This window comes from Lathyrus oleraceus, chromosome 5 (assembly GCF_024323335.1).
Source record: "Lathyrus oleraceus cultivar Zhongwan6 chromosome 5, CAAS_Psat_ZW6_1.0, whole genome shotgun sequence".
Classification (NCBI taxonomy): Eukaryota; Viridiplantae; Streptophyta; class Magnoliopsida; order Fabales; family Fabaceae; genus Lathyrus; species Lathyrus oleraceus.
The window spans coordinates 267,114,996-267,134,042 of NC_066583.1; the positions used below are offsets into that span (position 1 = coordinate 267,114,996).

General features: G+C 38.6%; 2 protein-coding genes across 2 annotated transcripts; both read right to left on the reverse strand.

Annotated features, from left to right (window-relative positions):
• Positions 1–13,480: 13,480 nt before the first annotated feature.
• On the reverse strand, positions 13,481–14,623 carry LOC127080131 (uncharacterized). The gene is made up of 3 exons (XM_051020463.1): positions 14,193–14,623; positions 13,929–14,105; positions 13,481–13,751 (listed from the first exon to the last, which is right to left on the reverse strand). Exons 1-3 carry the CDS (start codon positions 14,621–14,623, stop codon positions 13,481–13,483), a joined length of 879 nt encoding a protein of 292 aa, XP_050876420.1.
• A 1,151-nt stretch (positions 14,624–15,774) lies between these two features.
• LOC127083772 (glyoxylate/hydroxypyruvate/pyruvate reductase 2KGR) lies at positions 15,775–18,189 on the reverse strand. The gene is made up of 2 exons (XM_051024107.1): positions 17,688–18,189; positions 15,775–16,508 (listed from the first exon to the last, which is right to left on the reverse strand). Exons 1-2 carry the CDS (start codon positions 18,108–18,110, stop codon positions 15,990–15,992), a joined length of 942 nt encoding a protein of 313 aa, XP_050880064.1. The 5' UTR covers positions 18,111–18,189; the 3' UTR covers positions 15,775–15,989.
• Between the last annotated feature and the right edge of the window lie 858 nt (positions 18,190–19,047).

A 19,047-nucleotide genomic window follows, 5' to 3' on the forward strand; every position in this document is an offset into this window, starting at 1 on the left:
TGGAGATCAACTTAGAGAATTCCGAGTAAAGAAACCCTGAAGGCCGCTCTTCCGCACCGAAGTTACCGCCGCCCAACTCCATCCGATACCAAGCTCAATTACAAACAGGTTTGCGTATCACTAATGTTTTATGCTTTTAATCGATAATCTTTACATATATAAGGCATCATGATTAAATTTTCGGATATGTAATTTGATTTCATGTATGAATTTAAGTATGCCTGAATATCCTGAATGTTTGTCCATGCTATTCCTGTAATTAAATGCCATGAAGTTCAGGGTTCCGGAGATCATGCTGCTGTCAAACTCAAAATTCGTCGCCGCTCGCTAGCACATCGCTAAGCGAGCCTAGAGCGAGCCCTCGCTAAGCCTTCGCTAGGCGAAGCAGGGGCGAACGGGACAGTGGCTGTTTTGTTTCTTTGTTGTTCTGCCTTATGTTTATCTGATCAAGATTCATTATAATTCTGCATTATTTGGCCTGACTTAATGACTGTTGTGTTGTGGTGCAATTTTCAATTGTACTTTATCTCGATGCTCTAACCCGTGTGCTGAATTGTGTAAAGGCTTACATATTCCCGAGGAAACGGCCGGCTAGGTATTCCACCTTATGTGTGGGATACCCTTATGGAGATGGATTCTGAATTACTTAATTTTAATGTGGAGATTCATCCTAAATTACCTAGTTGACTTTAATGTATTGATTTCATCAATTTTAATGTGGACCTAATTACTTAGTCGATTACGGCTATCTAATTAATTGTAAAACTTTGCCTTTAAATAAGTGATCTTGGACCTCTCTTTGTTACCCTCCGATTACGGTATTACGGTCATGTCCCGCGAATATGGGGATACACTTAGCAAAGATCCTTCGGTTAAATCATCATAGTCCCTCGAATGTTGCCTTTGTCCCTCGATGACCCTTCGGTGTAGCCTACGGTTAAATGATGATAGTCCCTTCGAATGCTAAGGTATCCTCACAACTGTTGCCTTCAATGACCAATCGATGACCCTACGATGACCCTTTCACATCCAAAGGATAAAACTACTTGCTTCTCAATAGTAAAGACAGTTTTACCCTCATAAGGATAGGAAATGCCCGGAAAGACCTCGGATAGGTATAACTCTTAATTGCTTATTCATAACCTAAAATACTTTTCACACCTCACACATTTCAAAACATCTTTTAGAAAATCACCACTTGGCATACATTCGTACTAGGATCATTGCCGAGTTATATTTTTCTAAACGACTTTCAAAACTAAACGAGATAACCACTTTGTATACATTCATACAAGAATCATTACAAAGTTAAATTCTCCTTTTCAAAACATTTCCTACACATTTCTCAAACGCTTTTTTTTTTCAAGGTAGAAAAACATAAATGATTGAGCAATTAAGAGCCCATGGATAACCATGGATACAAAGGGTGCTAACACCTTCCCTTTGTATAATGTACCTCCCGAACCCAAAAATCTAAATTAAGGTCTTTCCTGTTCTTTTCCACCTTTCCTTATTGGATAAAAGAAAAGTCGGTGGCGACTCTTGCTAACCGCGACATTTGCTTTCGAAAGCAAAAACGCCTAAGGTCAGTTCACCATATGACAGAACTGGCGACTCTGCTGGGGACTACAAAGAGAGGTCACCTTAAAAAATCATTTATGTTTTCAAATTGTTCCTTCTTTTAAGGGAGTTTTGAGTGAAGGATCCTATACCCGGATCTAGTGTACCTTAGGTAAGTAGCAATAGATCATCGCGACTATCCGGCGTATACTGGAATGGTTAAAATGATGGCTACGGTTAATGTGACACTTTGGATGTCCTGATGTTCCTCATGTTTATTTGAGGAAAAATTTGGCATTCGCGTGGTGTCATTAAAGCATTAACCAGACCTTTAGAACCCTAATTGACTCATCCTAGCCATTAGAAAGTAGTGAGATAACTGGCTTCGGTTCCGACTGAGGTTGGTTGATACTCGATACTACACTCTTTGAGATTGGACTTTAGGGAAGCTTTGGTCAACCACTTGGTGTTGCACTGAAGTGGACTTAAAGAAAGGTCAATGATTTGAGATCCTTCTAGAACCCGATTACTATTCTAGGACAGGTTGAACCAACCAAACTTTAGTGGGGAGGGTACTTACCTATGGAACTCATGCAAGCCTTAAAACCTAGGAATGATTGTTGTGTGACTTGCTTGTGCTTGTTATTTACTTAACATCATGACATCATAACATCATGGCATTGTACTAACCATTTCGAGGACTTAGGGATTTACCTTTGCTCTATTTTGTATATAAAAAAAAAAAAAAAAGTTCCTCTCTTTTTGGTAGTTTACGCAAAGTTAAATTCCAAAAGTCCTTGAAAACATTTCATACATTGCATAGCATAACATAACATTGCATAACAGGTACTCTAAAGGGATCAATGTTCTCACGGTTTTCCTCAGAACAGAAAAATGGACCTCGAACAAGCTGTCAAGGATCTCCAGGCCCAAAATGCTCGATTCCAGGAGATGATCTTGAACTTATCCAAGGGGCAGGAGGAACTGAAGGCTCTCTTGCTCGAAAAGAAGAAAGACAAGAAACCTGTGAGTTACATTAACCTGGGAAGAAGGCTTAGAGGACAGGCCGCAGGAGTCAAGATCAGAACGCTGAAGGATCAAGAAGAGAAGAATGTTGATCTCTTCAACCAGGAGGACGACGATGAAGATTATGAGAATGAGCAGTACTCTCCAAAAGGTGATAAGTATAAACTGCTGGAAGAACGTATGCTAGCTATGGAAGGTCAGAACGCGCTCGGTCTGGATTTCGAAAGCTTAGGTCTGGTCTCTGATGTGGTCATTCCCCGCAAATTCAAGGTCCCCGCTTTCACTAAGTATGATGGGGCATCTTGTCCTCAAATGCATCTGAGAGCTTATGTGAGAAAGATTCAGCCGTATACCATTAATAAGAAGCTATGGATCCATTTCTTCCAAGAGAGTCTGGTTGGCACACAGTTGGAATGGTACTATCAGCTCGAGAGCTCTGACATCCGCACCTGGACTGATTTAGCGACAGCTTTCTACAAGCACTACCAGTATAATTCTGAACTAGCGCCTACTCGGATACAGTTGCAGAATATGACTATGGGATCTAAAGAAAGTTTCAAAGAATATGCTCAAAAATGGAGAGATTTGGCTGGCAGAGTCAAACCCCCTATGACTGATCGAGAATTGGTGGACATGTTCATGAGCACACTGACCGGCCCATTCTACAGCCATCTATTGAGAATTGCCTCATCGGGTTTCACTTAACTTATATTGACAGGTGAACATGTTGAAAGCGGCATTCGAAGCGGAAAGATACAGGCGGCTACCTCTGATCCTCCGGAGACTCCTAATGACATCACTGCTCCTCTGCCTAATCATGACGAGACTGTCAATGCTGTAGAAGATGCTGATAACGAGTGTGACCTGGATAGCTGGATTTTCCCAACAATTGGTGACAGACTCAATAATTGGAAGGCTGAAGACACTATCCCGATTTCCTTTAGTCAGGAATAATTGTTATTGCTATTTTAGTGCTTCAAAGCATTGTGTCTATACCCGGGGCATAATAGCTAATTTTTCAAGGGTTTTGTCATTTGCATAAGCATATTTACATTCAATAAATTAATGGATTTTTTGCATTCAAATATTGCGCTCTTTATCTTTCCTGTCATTTTTCAAACAAGCTATGTTTTCTTGCACACACTCACGTAACAAATTGCATATCCATATCCACTCTGGATCCTGTTGATAATAGTTCTGCTACTGTCCATTATGACTTTGAAAATCCGATCTACCAAGCCGAGGATGGAAGCGAGGAAGATTGTGAAGTCCTTGGAGAACTTGCCAGACTGGTACTACAAGAAGAAAAGACCATACAGCCGCATGAGGAATCAATTGAAATTGTAAATCTGGGTACTGAAATAGACAAGAAAGAAGTCAGAGGTTTCTTGGGATACTTGAATTACATTGCCCGATTCATTCCACACTTGACTGCTACTTGCAAATTACTGAGAGAAAAAAATCAAGAGATGGTACGGAATGATGAACGACGAAATCAAGAAGTATCTCCAAGAACCTCCAATTCTGAAGCCACCAGTTGAAGGAAGACCTCTAATCATGTATTTGACCGTGTTAGAAAATTCAATAGGATGTGCTGGGGCAACATGACGAGTCTGGTCGAAAAGAGCATGTCATACACTGCCTTAGCAAAAAGTACCGACTGTGAAACAAGATACTCACAGCTCGAGAAAGCTTGTTGCGCTTTGGCTTGGGCTGCTCGCCGACTAAGACAGTATATGTTGAATCATACCACTTTATTGACTTCTAAGATGGATTCTATCAAATATCTATTTGAGAAACCTGCTCTCTCCAATTTGAACAACAAGATGATTACTGAACTCTGCACGCAGTTCAAAATAAAACACCATAACTCTTCTCCGTACCGGCCAAAGATGAACGGCGCCGTGGAGGATGCTAATAAGAATATCAAGAAGATCATACAAAAGATGACAGTAACATACAAAGACTGGCATGAGATGTTACCATTTGCTCTCCATGGTTATCGCACCTCAGTACGCACCTCGACAGGGGCAACTCCCTTCTCTTTAGTCTATGGAATGGAAGTCGTTTTACCTGTGGAAGTTCAGATTCCCTCTCTAAGAATTATGAAAGATGCAGGCTTAGATGAGGATGAATGGATTCAGACTCGACTTGATCAGATAAATTTGATTGAAGAGACTTACGGCTGTTTGTCATGGGCAGATATATCAGAAGCACATGACCCAGGCATTTAACAAAAAGGTCAAGAGACAGGTGTACCAAGTTGGCAACTTGGTGATCAAGCGTATCATTCTACCACAAGGTGATCCCAGAGGCGAATGGACTCCCACATACGAAGGGCCATTTGTGGTTAAGAAGGTATTCTCTAGTGGAGCCATGATACTTGCTACAATGGATGGCGAAGACTTCCCGCATCCTGTGAACGCGGACATAGTTAAAAAATACTACGCGTAAAAGAGACCCGCTAGGTCGACGTACCTAGGCAAAAGTAAGGGCATCCCGGCGAACCAAAAGGGTTCGGGCAAAAATTAGGGATAAACATATAAAGACGTACACCCGGCGAGTCGAAAACCTGAAAAGGCGGCTTGGGCAAAAAAAGGGTATCCTGGTGGACTGAAAACCTGAAAAGGCGGTCCAGGCAAAAATTAGGGATTAAAGCGTATGACTATGTCCCGTTCTCCGTCAGCTTCACCCAAGTTCCAAGGACTGAACAAGCCAATCACTTCTATCCGACAGCAGGAGATGAGACGCTTGAAGACATGATGACAGTAGTGGGATTAAAATTAATAGGACTTTTTCTGCATAGCTTTCTCTTTGTTTGCCTGACAATTTCCTCTTACTAGGATTTCTGTCTCTTTGTACACAAATTGCCTGTTTATAGGCCCTCTTTCAAATTCAATATAATTTTATTTCGAAAAAATGTTGTTGTTTTACTTCCTCTATTTTTGTTTGCATAAACGTCCATTGATTTAATTCGAATTAATATATGCCTTTGGATATGACTGTTGCTTACCAAAAATACATGCATAAAATAGAAATAGCAATTACTAAAAGACTTCAGGATCGGAGAGAAGGTCTAGCCATGCTTTCCAATGAATCAGTTGCTAATTCTATTCCCCAACAAAAACCAGCTATTTCCCAGGAGAGGTCGGCATCGCCAGACAAATTGGTCATCTCTTCTACCCCCAGCCAGGCTCTGTTAAATATCTCTGCCATCAGATAAAAATCAAATACCCCCAGCTAAGAAAGGGTCATCAATACAAATATCTCCGACCAGAAGACTGAGATTTATTTCCCCAGTAGAGTCCCCTGGAAGAACGTTTCAGACGCATAGTGCATTCATTACATCATTTCATAACATATACATGCATACAATGTTCGCATTTATTTTCAGACGCATAATTCATTCATTACATCATTTCACAGCATACGCATGCATACATTGTTCGCATTTAGTTTCAGAAACATAAAACATCTCATGCATCATGACATAGCATGAAGCTAACTTTATTTTTCAGGGTAATCATCCTCCTGATACAGTCAAAGTAAAGATCCAGGCAAACGGATACTCCTATTGATTACATTCAAGACATTTGCTGCAAACACAACAAATATTATCGGATACAGCCTAACGTACGGTTCATTCTGATTCAGCTCAACATGTGACTCCTTCAACTCAGATGCGATCTAACGTACGATCCATTCTGACCTTCAAATCCTCTGATACTACCTAGCGTACGGCACATTCCGAGGTGTAGTCTAGCATACGACTACTTTCTTCTTCAGATACATCTTTCAGATATGCTCCATGTCAACATTCATTCTGACATCCTCCTAATGATGGCGTCTCTAAGCCCATCCCAGACATTTATTGTGAATACAACATATACAAATACTATCAGATATAGCCTAGCCTCCAACACGGTCTAACATACGACCCATTTAGATCTTTATTCCTCAGATGCTACCTAGCGTACGGTACATTTCTGAAGTGTAGTCTAGCGTATGACTACCCCCCTTCATCATCAGTACAGCCTAACGGACGGCTCATTCTGCTGCTCAGATGCTACCTAGCGTACGGTACATTTCTGAAGTGTAGTCTAGCGTACGACTACCCCTTTCATCATCAGATTCAGCCTAACGGACGACTCATTCTGCTCAAATACGGTCTAATGTACGACCCAGTTAGACCTTCAAGTCCTCAGATGCTACCTAGCGTACGGTACATTTCTGAAGCGTAGTCTAGCGTACGACTACCCCTTTCATCATCAGATTCAGCCTAACGGACGACCCTTTCTGCTACTCAGATACGATCTAGCGTATGATCCATTCTGACCTTTCATCCTCAAGTACAGCCTAACGGACGGCTCATCCTGCAACTCAGATACGATCTAGCGCACGATCCATTCTGATCTCTCATCCCCAGTGAAGTCACCCGCCTAACAGACGGCTCATCCTGTAATTCAGATATGATCTAGCGTATGATCCATTCTGATCCCTTATCCCCAGCGGTATATAACACACCCCGACTCCCCAGCGAAGTCGACAGCCTAATGGGCGACTCACTATACGGTCTAACGTACGACCCGGTATGACACCCATGTCTTCAGATATCGCCTAACGTACGACACAATCTGAAGCTCTCATCATCAAACTTCCTGGATGGTATCTTTAAGCCCATCTTCATCAAGACTAACCTTTGATTAACAAGAGCAAATTTGTGGGGCATTCTAGTGTTCAATAATCTTCCACCTCCAGATCACGAATGGCGTACACACCATTCTAACTCTCTCGGTTCAAGAATATTGAACAGGGGCAGCTGTCATACCCCAAAATTTGCCCGTTAATCTTCCAAGGCATTTCTCAGGACACTCCAACTTGTTTTCCAAGGCACTGATCCCAAAAGAGCAAAGGCCCAGCTCACGAGTGGCCCAATCCAGAAAATGGCCCAAACTGGCCTGCTCGCTAGGCGAGCAATTCCTTCGCCTAGCGAACCCTTCGTTATGCCACTCGCCTAGCGAAGCACCCAATCCAGAAAAAGGCCCAAACTAGCTTGCTCGCTAGGCGAGCAACTCCTTCGCCTAGCGAAGCTTGCGATATATCAGAATTTTTGGGCTTCATTCTGAGCCCATTAGGTCACCACAATCACTATAAATACCGACACTTCAGTCACGAAAATGGACAGACGAAGACGGACAGACGAAGACGGACAGAGGAAGACGAACGGAAACCCTAGCATAAAAACCCTGGAGATCAACTTAGAGAATTCCGAGTAAAGAAACCCTGAAGGCCGCTCTTCCGCACCGAAGTTACCGCCGCCCAACTCCATCCGATACCAAGCTCAGTTACAAACAGGTTTGCGTATCACTAATGTTTTATGCTTTTAATCGATAATCTTTACATATATAAGGCATCATGATTAAATTTTCGGATATGTAATTTGATTTCATGTATGAATTTAAGTATGCCTGAATATCCTGAATGTTTGTCCATGCTATTCCTGTAATTAAATGCCATGAAGTTCAGGGTTCCGGAGATCATGCTGCTGTCAAACTCAAAATCTGTCGCCGCTCGCTAGCACATCGCTAAGCGAGCCTGGAGCGAGCCCTCGCTAAGCCTTCGCTAGGCGAAGCAGGGGCGAACGGGACAGTGGCTGTTTTGTTTCTTTGTTGTTCTGCCTTATGTTTATCTGATCAAGATTCATTATAATTCTGCATTATTTGGCCTGACTTAATGATTGTTGTGTTGTGGTGCAATTTTCAATTGTACTTTATCTCGATGCTCTAACCCGTGTGCTGAATTGTGTAAAGGCTTACATATTCCCGAGGAAACGGCCGGCTAGGTATTCCACCTTATGTGTGGGATACCCTTATGGAGATGGATTCTGAATTACTTAATTTTAATGTGGAGATTCATCCTAAATTACCTAGCTGATTTTAATGTATTGATTTCATCAATTTTAATGTGGACCTAATTACTTAATCGATTACGGCTATCTAATTAATTGTAAAACTTTGCCTTTAAATAAGTGATCTTGGACCTCTCTTTGTTACCCTCTGATTACGGTATTACGGTCATGTCCCGCGAATATGGGGATACACTTAGCAAAGATCCTTCGGTTAAATCATCATAGTCCCTCGAATGTTGCCTTTGTCCCTCGATGACCCTTCGGTGTAGCCTACGGTTAAATGATGATAGTCCCTTCGAATGCTAAGGTATCCTCACAACTGTTGCCTTCAATGACCAATCGATGACCCTACGATGACCCTTTCACATCCAAAGGATAAAACTACTTGCTTCTCAATAGTAAAGATAGCTTTACCCTCATAAGGATAGGAAATGCCCGGAAAGACCTCGGATAGGTATAACTCTTAATTGCTTATTTATAACCTAAAATACTTTTCACACCTCACACATTTCAAAACATCTTTTAGAAAATCACCACTTGGCATACATTCGTACTAGGATCATTGCCGAGTTATATTTTTCTAAACGACTTTCAAAACTAAACGAGATAACCACTTTGTATACATTCATACAAGAATCATTACAAAGTTAAATTCTCCTTTTCAAAACATTTCCTACACATTTCTCAAACGCTTTTTTTTTCAAGCTAGAAAAACATAAATGATTGAGCAATTAAGAGCCCATGGATAACCATGGATACAAAGGGTGCTAACACCTTCCCTTTGTATAATGTACCTCCCGAACCCAAAAATCTAAATTAAGGTCTTTCTTGTTCTTTTCCACCTTTCGTTATTGGATAAAAGAAAAGTCGGTGGCGACTCTTGCTAACCGCGACATTTGCTTTCGAAAGCAAAAACGCCTAAGGTCAGTTCACCGTATGACACTAGACCTCTTAGAAAGCAATTGTTAAGTAAAAATCTCATAATGTACAATCAAATGTCATTTTAGGATCCAACTTAACCTCTCTCTCTCTCTCTCTCTCTCTCTCTCTCTCTCTATATATATATATATATATATATATATATATATATATATATATATATATATATATATATATATATATATATATATATATATATATATATATATATATATATATATATATATATATATATATATATATATATATATATATATATATATATATATATATATATATATATAGAGAGAGAGAGAGAGGAAGTCTTATTCTAAGGAGATGGTCATATTGGTGCCTCTGTCCAATGGTTACAAGACTTCTGACTTTCCTACCTTTTCTCGAGATGATGAAAAGCCACCTATATAACACATTAGGAGATTCACGGCCCAATGCGGTGAGAAAACCCATAATAAATTGCACAAATTACATTTTCTCCCTTTATCATTGACATAGAGACCATTTTCGTGACATTCCTCTCTTTCACCAAATTCGATATAAACATAAGCAAAAATGGATATGTTTCCATAACAATCTTACTAGACTCGACATGAGGTAGCAGTAGAAAATCAGATGAACCTTAAACAAAAAATGGATGAATTGACAACCTATTTTATTGAGATATTGAAAAAGAAGTATGGCAAGTTCTCAATCAAGTGTCCTAAAATTGAAAATGAATCAATGACCATCAATGGTCGTCCATAATATCCAAATAAAATTAAAAGAGAAGTTGGTAAGACATGTCTGTCACAATATCAATGAAAGGGCCATTAGAGAAATCAGGCGGGCAAAAGCCCAAGTTGTCTGACTGGGGTTTCGGTCGCCCAACCCAAATTTGTGTATATGGTCGCCTAACCCAATTTAAGTCATATCAGCAAAGGAGGAAACCACTCCTCCCTAAACTCACGTACTTTTTGGAAACTCTTCCCCTACTCTCACGTACTTTTTAGAAAGTTTAAAGAAAGCATTTTCCTTCCCCTGATCCAGCCCATAGACTTAACTATTAGAGGATTTCTTAATGCACCTTATATGCTTCTTAGGCACCATACGAAAATTCAAAAATCATCTCTATTTTCGGAGATCCGTCTCCAGACTAGGCATGGCAACGGGGCGGGGCGGGGCGGGGACGGTTTTTACCTCCCCCAAACCCAAACCTGAATCCCCAAACAATCCTCGTTCCCCGCCCCAAACCCTAACTGTGATGAAGAATCAAAACCCAAATCCGTCCTAAACGGGTTCGGGTATCCCCACCCCCGCCACCATTCATTTAGTGAAATCAATTTTTTAATAGAAATAGTTATTTTTTCCAAAATAAAATTACATTACAAATAATAAAAAAAAATCTAAAAAAATTCCATACATACATTTCAAATATTATAAGTAATGATTTCAAATTAAAATATCAAAATATTAATCATATATTTAATATTCTAAATTATCAAAAATAAATAATAATGTACATAATGAAATAAACGGGGCGGGTTCGGGGTGGGTACTAGTGTCCTCATTACCCGACCTGTCCCCGTATTTTAAAATCGGGAAAAACCCAAATCCAAACCCAAACCCAAACCCAAACTCAGTCAAAGCGGGTGTTCCTCGTCAACTTCAGGGCGGATTTGGGTGGATACTCGCGGATACGGTTTATGTTGTCATGCCTAATCCGAACGCACCCCAACACACATTAAACGAGTGATCCCTTATTATTTGGTTTAATTTGTTCCGAAGATGCATCTCCGGAAGTTTTCCGTAGTTACATTTTCGTAAGACAGACACATCAGTACTAGATCCAAAGATATGTAATTTTCCAAATTGAAATTAAGACTCATAAAATAAAATTAGGATTACATAGATGAGTTCAACATAAAATGCAACATTACACTTCAATATCCAGGTGGACGCTTCAACATCTTCAGAATATCTTCGACCATTCTTGAAATCGTCGCTTCTAACTCGAACAAAACTTTTGTTTTTAAAATAGAAATACGTATTCCACATAGCCCTTACTTCCGCTTGCGTCTAGAGCTCAAATTTTTTGAACTCAATCTTCCCTTCGTAGCCAATCGGAGATGAACGATACTAGAGCTTCACAATCTTTCTATTGTTTCTGTAAGGTGGGATATAATGGATTTCGTCTTTGATATCTTCGAGGGAGGTGAAATTGGTGAGCTTAAACATTTGTTTGGATGTAAAGTTAGAGAATGAGACATTTGTGACATACCAGTTGATGTTTACTTGTGACATTTGAGATATTTTTAGTTTGTGTGAAATATAACATAAGAGAACCTTAATTTCTAGAAGTCATAGATCAATATGGACCACTTAATAACTGCCATGTTGATTCCCAAGATATATCTCCGGAACCTCACCCTTTTATCTTGTTCCGGAGATGTATCTCTCAAACTTGTCCTGAACCAGTTTCAAAATAGAACCTGTTTTTTTTTACAAAAGAATAATTGTTGTTATGGGGAATATCAAAAATACTTTAAGACACAATATGAATGATTGTTGAATATATTACACTTCATTTATATTGAGACACAATTACATACATTAATTTTCCTGGTTACACAAGAAATTAAAAAGAGTCGAAACATAGGTCACTGGCTAAATCTATGAGTGGTACTCGCTTGGAATTTTGTGCATTTGATTCTCTTTCAATGTTGCTTAATTTCTCGAACTCTTCCATCCTTTCTATAAAATGATTCGGCCAAGTCTTAGCTTTTGTTGTTGAATGAGTCGTCCACTCATGTGATTTAAGTGGTATAGGGCATCCCGGTTTCAAGTAAACTTAAACAAAATGACTTGATTTTGAGGGTCACCCAATACACATAATACAATCATTTGGATTTTTAGGTGGGGCGGTATGCAGTGGAAAAAAGGTTTCCAAAAAAACGTATCGTGTCATATCAACACACACTCGATCATACACATATACTATTAGGTGATCCATTTTAGGGAAGCACATCCATTTTGTCTCGGGAGCCAGTTCTCTAAGGCAAAGAACAAGAGACTCACAAACTTTGTCGAAGTTTTCTTTCTTTCTGTATAATTGTGTGTATGATTCTTTATGAGTCATCGACTCTTGAATAAGTTGATGGCAGACAAGTGTATGATTATCTTCTCCTTTACCGAGTAAATCTGAAACTGCTCGATAACTGCAATTACCGTCCCTTAAACATTGACGATTCGCTCAATGTAATTGTGCATAAAAACCGCTATCTCATCAATGAATGGAATCTTTGGTGGAAGCAACGTAGGAGGTGGTTTGCTAATGCGAGCTCCTTTGACAACACTTTTTTGAGATTTGAGAGTTTGTGAGTCGGAAAAACTTTGTCAACATGTTCAAAATATGAAGGTGATCATGTAGTCGAATTATCATTTGGTGTAGGTTTCATTTTCTTCTGAGCATCTTTTGTTTTTACCGGTTGAGAGGGTGGTTTCATGTCGGTGGTTTTCGGATAGGCAATATTCCTCTATTGTTCTTTGATGTGGAGTTTCATGTTATCATCGGCTTTCAAAAATCTCTCTTGTATCACTTCTCATTCGGTCAAAATAGACATATTTGATTTACCATCATCATCAAACCTAAGTCTCTTCCAATGAGTGCAAACCTCGTCAATTCTTATTGAATCACCAAGTTTCACATTTTTGCAATAACACAAGCACATGGGAGACCATATGTTTTCACAATTGTGCATCCACACTTTACGTTATTGGAGCCTACATTATCAACTCATTTAGCCTCATGAAAAATATAATTCAAACTCTCCCGAGAAATATTACCGACCAACTGAAAATAAAGAGTGTTGTCTTTAAATCTGTGTTCCAAGACTGTGATGCTCTGACCAAATGATGTATGTATCTCATTATGCTGGTTTTCAATCAATGGTTCACAGAGTCCCAATCTCTACACATATCGCCCTTACTATTTCCCAACAAAATTTTCAAAGTAGCATGGGCAGACTCGACTCTATTAGTTGTTGTATATCAAAGGTGTCTAACATTGTTAGTCTATGCATAAACAATTTTCTCCTTCACCTGGTCAAGAATTGTTCTTTCAACATATTTTGACAAATCATGATACTTTTCACACACTTTCCTGAAATGCATAACGGAATCGACATATAGTTCTTTTATGGAAGAATTTATTATACGATTCCATGCATCCATTATTTTTTCAACAACCACACCCGCTTTCACCAATTTTCCATCTCCAGGCTCTATTTGTTTCGTCCTTACCGCGGGTTTAACCCAACTTCTCATATTCTGTGTTATGTGATACCTACAAAGTAATGCATTAGAAGAAGGAAATACATTTGTACCAAAATTCATCAAGGGGGTATCGCGGTCGGGAACAATCACTTTAGGCATCTCACTTTGGTCTTCAACAGTGTGCGACACACCTCTAAGGCCCAACTAAAATTATCCTTTTTTTCACACTTAAAAATACAAACCTAACAGTGTCTTCTCAATTGAGGTAACACCAACCATCTCTAATAATCGAAGTTTGTGCTTGTTGGTCTTGTAGGTTGAATCAAATATGAGCACAGTAGAAAACGTGTTGAACAATTTTATGGAATCAGGATGAGTCCAAAATATATCTCTAACAATAACTCCATTCTCGCAGGTTCGGTACCTAGACACATAACGGTTTTCATCGAACTGTTTCAAGAGTTATTGAATTTCAGTTTTATCCCACATAAGCGTCTTGTTAGTTAGGTACCGAATATTATACACTTGCTTAATATTTGATATATTTTCAGGCCTTTTCCGTTTCAATGTTACAATTATATTTTTCGGTTGAACCAGGTTCAATGTCATGTGAGCAACGCATTCCTTCTCTTCTGGTATAAGCCAACGCACACTAGGATGGTCGGCTAATTTTTCACACAAATCATGGTTATGCAAACCACATATCACATTAAATCTCCAATTTTTGTTTGCCAACATGTAACCACGCACCTTAAACGAACACTCGCATTTTCTTGAACCAGTGTCATCTCTTTTAAAATTCCATAGAGGAGTTATATATTTCCCGCTTCTTTCGCATGTCATTGTCACAAAAGCACATCTTCTATCTGAATCATTATCGGACCTTCCGATAACAACATCAAATCCAAGTTTAACGACCTTCATACGAATCCATTGAAGCATTTGATTACGATATTCAAACTCTTTTTCGTTTTTAAATTGGTTCCCCACATCTACCGCCTTCACGACAACATCTTAGACATCCGGAGAAACAACTTGTTTTGGAAAAATATCGGGATGCACCATCTCTAATGAAAAAAATTACAACATAACAACATATAAGCGACACTACTGAAAACAGAGTTGAAAAATGAACATAAACTAGTTCTAGAGATGCATCTCCGAAAAAGTTCATACTCATTTTGGATATACATTTTCTGACACAAAGCTCATTTTTCAGAAAAATGCATGATTAATGTAAGCAATGCAGTGGGAAGTAAATGATTTTTACCTAAAATTATATCTTCGATTGCTCCATTTGATGTGATGAACCAAAAGATTGGAGATTTTGAGTGAAAAAATGGATTGAGAATGAAGGTTTTTTTTATGAGGTTTGAGTTGAAAAACAACAATGATAATAATGGTTGTGCGATCATGCAGCTGATGCTATTATCATATTATTCTGGAAAAACATCTCCGAAAGTATCTAACCTACAAAAGTGACGGGATATTTTTAAATCCCGCACAAACTTCCGACTATGTATCTCCCAAATTTCTACTATACTGATCAATTATGAATATATTTCATAACACAACTTATAAGACCTTACTCATAATGGTCTACTTTGAGTGTGTAATAGATACGTTTAAAGATGCATCTTTAAAATCAGGAGAACATATTTGAATTTTTGTATGGTGGTTAAAAAACTTATGATGTACTTTAAGAAATCCTCTACCTATTAATATTCTAACCTCTATAATTTAAAGATCATTCACTAATTTCATTTTGCACACTCAAAATTGAAATTATCAAGATACTCAAATCCTCTTACGATCACCTTCTTAAATATGATCACATGTATTTCCGGCAATCATTGTATTTCTTGCAAGTAAATATACATTTACATTATTAGCTTTACCATATCCTGTCTATAGGATAAATTATGACCGAAGAACAATACAAAATGTCCGTTGAAAGTTACACCCCAATTTTGTCTTAAATAAAATATCAATTGTGATTCAATATTTTAATATCATAAATACGCCCCATAGAGACCATTTTACTTATCTAGTAATAAAATTTGATGCCAACGTACTAAAATAAGCTTTTCCGCTAAGTAATGTTTTGGCTAAAGTTCAGCCAAATCTCATTGATAATCAAATTAAGATGTCACGCAATTAAAATGAACTGCCTTATTTTTTGCAACAATTGGTGAAGCATCAATATAGATGATATCTGAAGCTTTCGCAATCATCAATTCCTCATCACAAGAATCAATAATTGATGATGTAACTTATGTCCACGGTTCAATAGGGATGGGCCTGTAGATTAAATGACGGGAGTTAACAGTGGCTTTCCAAGGAAATGAGCCTCTAGGTTTCCAAGAACTAGGTCAGCCATGACAGTTCGAGTTTCTACTGTGGCGCTTCCAACGTGAGGCAACAAGACAACATTTTCCAGCCCAAGTAGCTCTTCAGGAACATGAGGCTCATTTTCAAACACATCGAGTCCAGCTCCACCCAAACGACCTTCAAGCAATGCAGAGACCAGCTCTGGCTCATCAACATGCTTACCTCGACCGATGTTTATTAGGAAACCCTTCGGACCAAGTGCACTAATGACCTCCCGATTGATGATATGATGAGTTTTCTCCGTAAGAGAGCAGGCAACAATTAGTATGTCACAGTTGGATGCGACCTCAACAACACTTGGATAGTACTTGTATTTTGATTCCTGCTTTTGAGTTCTAGAATAGTAGCATATTGAACAATTGAAACCTTCAGCTCTCTTGGCAATTGCTGTGCCGATCCTTCCCAGACCAATAATGCCGACAGTTTTCCCAGAGAACTGAAAGGAAAGTCCAGATGAAAAAGGTTATTAACTTCTTTTTGGAAAATGGAGTGGGGGACACTAACTCCTACTGTACATGAGAATACATGTAATCAATTTTAAAGAGCAGTATGGCACAAATATATGATAAAACTCTGCAGCTCTTACAATATGATGATAGATTATTGTGTCCAATTTAAAATGTTTTCACTGTTTTCTTAAAGCTTAAAAATTGTAAATAATGAAAAATAGGTGGTTTGTCAAACTTGAGAGAGCATGTGTAAACTAGTAGAGCTTATGCAGACTCAAAAAAAATATGACATTTTAAAGTAAAAACAAAATTTCTTCGGTAAAAACATTTAGAAAGCACAATTCAGCCTGTTTTGGGGATGCACCCATGATTGAACTATATCATGCAATTCAACGAGATTCATAACTCCCAACTCCATGAGATTAAGCAAAATGAATTGGGATTCATGTTGAGAGGTCTAAAAAAGAATTGCACTCTGGTATGTATGAATTGTGGTTGATTTTGTCTCAAATGAAGATCTAATCGGAAAATACTGATGACGCTGGTGGGAACAATGGCAAAGACAGTTTCACTTCTCAGAGAAGTACTGAGAGGGAAGAAAAATGCAGTAACCCTACAGTGAAACACATGATATTGGCTCTTATGTTGCCTTTTTATCAAACTCGTCTACTTGAGTATAAACTCGCGATTCTGTTCAACTGTGTTTGCTAAAACACGAGTTGGTATGCAATTGAACTCAATTTTCCTATCTGAAACGTTAACTCATACATGTCATCATGTGAGTTAGATAACCATGATGAAGAGTGGAGATAAAAGGATCCTAATAGAGCACTAATACGCTCGGAACCACGACATTGCGAAAAATGCAGCCTGAGTTAGCCACTGAGATGCTGTTACAGAGACCTCTAAAACTTCTATACTACTTCTGCAGACAATTGAAACTACATTCCTACCTAAAACATTTCCAGTGCAAGATTAGATTAGCAGTGAGATTAGTTGAATGATAGTGAGTTGTTACAATTTTGGCCTATGATGCCGAGACACCGAATACCACACCTATACTGACACGCCGGCACACATAATAATTTTTTAAAAAATGAATAAATTAAACATAATCATCCTCATAGCTTAAACAAAATCACATTCGCTTGGCTATTAGGGTTTACCTTAGAAGTGAGTTTGTAGTCACCACGCTTCCAATTCCCACTTCTAACATATCGATCACATTCGCAAATCCTTCTAAGAAGCGCGAGGATCAAACCAATAGTCAAATCAGCAACTTCATCGGTCAATACATCTGGTGTATTCGTAACGCGAATCCCTTTCTCCTTGCACTTTATAAGATCGATCTTATCAACACCAACGCTGGAGCTCGAAATGATTTCCAGATTCGGAAGTGCATCAATGAGCTCGGAATCTGCGCCGGCGGTCGAGCGTCCGACCACCGCACGGATAGAGGCGCCGTGTTGAGTTAAGAAGTGTGATTTTTGTGGGTAATCCCATAGGCGGAAAAGGTTGTAGCGTTTGTTGAGTTCTTGTTCTAAGTAAAGAGCTACTTGAGTAACGAGGAGAACGCCTATGGACCCCATTGAACGCCTATTAAAATGTACACCAATTCCAATCAAAATTACTACGACCAACTAAATTTTTTGTCATAACTTTATGAGAGATTATGATAGTATGTGCTTAAATTTTTACCAATATTTTTTGTTGAAATATGTCTACCATAAATAGATTTTTTTTATCAAAATATCCCTATTTTTCGAACAAAACCTTACAATAATCTTGATTTCAAAAAAAAATCAATCTATCCCACTTTTACCCCTTCTAGAGGAGGCGTCAAATCAATTGGCGTCAATTCCTAAAATTAGAGAGGAGACGCCAGTTGAATTGGCTACAGCACATGGTGCTGCCAATCAAATTGACGCCCATATGTTAGTTTGAAGAGGAGGCGTCAATTGGTCTAGAACCTCAGTGTAAAGTACAATTTTTTGTGTTATAAATAGAGGTGTTGTGTGAATCTTTTTTCCACATCTCATTTCATCATTTTGCAAATATGTTTGGTGTTCGTCCCCGCTATGGAAATGTGGTTTATTCGAGAGACAAATCTCCGATGTTTATGCTCTTCTGGAACATCACTAGTTTTGATCAACTGAAGAGGGAGTTGGTTCATTGGTTAGATGGAAAAATACCATAAGGGGAAAAAATTAGAAGTATTAAGAGACTCGATAGTATACTTGGTTGGGTGCGAGTCAAAACTGACAAGGATGTTAGGGAAATGATGTTTGGACGAGATGACATCAGTTTGATTGTTGTAATCAGTTATGAATGTTTTATTTTAAGTTTGCTTATGTTGTAATGGTGTTTGTTGTTGACCTTGTTGTAACAAAAAGATAGTGATATATAAAAATTCAAGGTTACAAAATTTAAAAGGAGATATTATCTTATGATGCAGATGTTGCTCCTAGAATGGGACAGTTGTTCTTATTGTGTCCTGGTTAACGACATATATTACATAGTCTTATC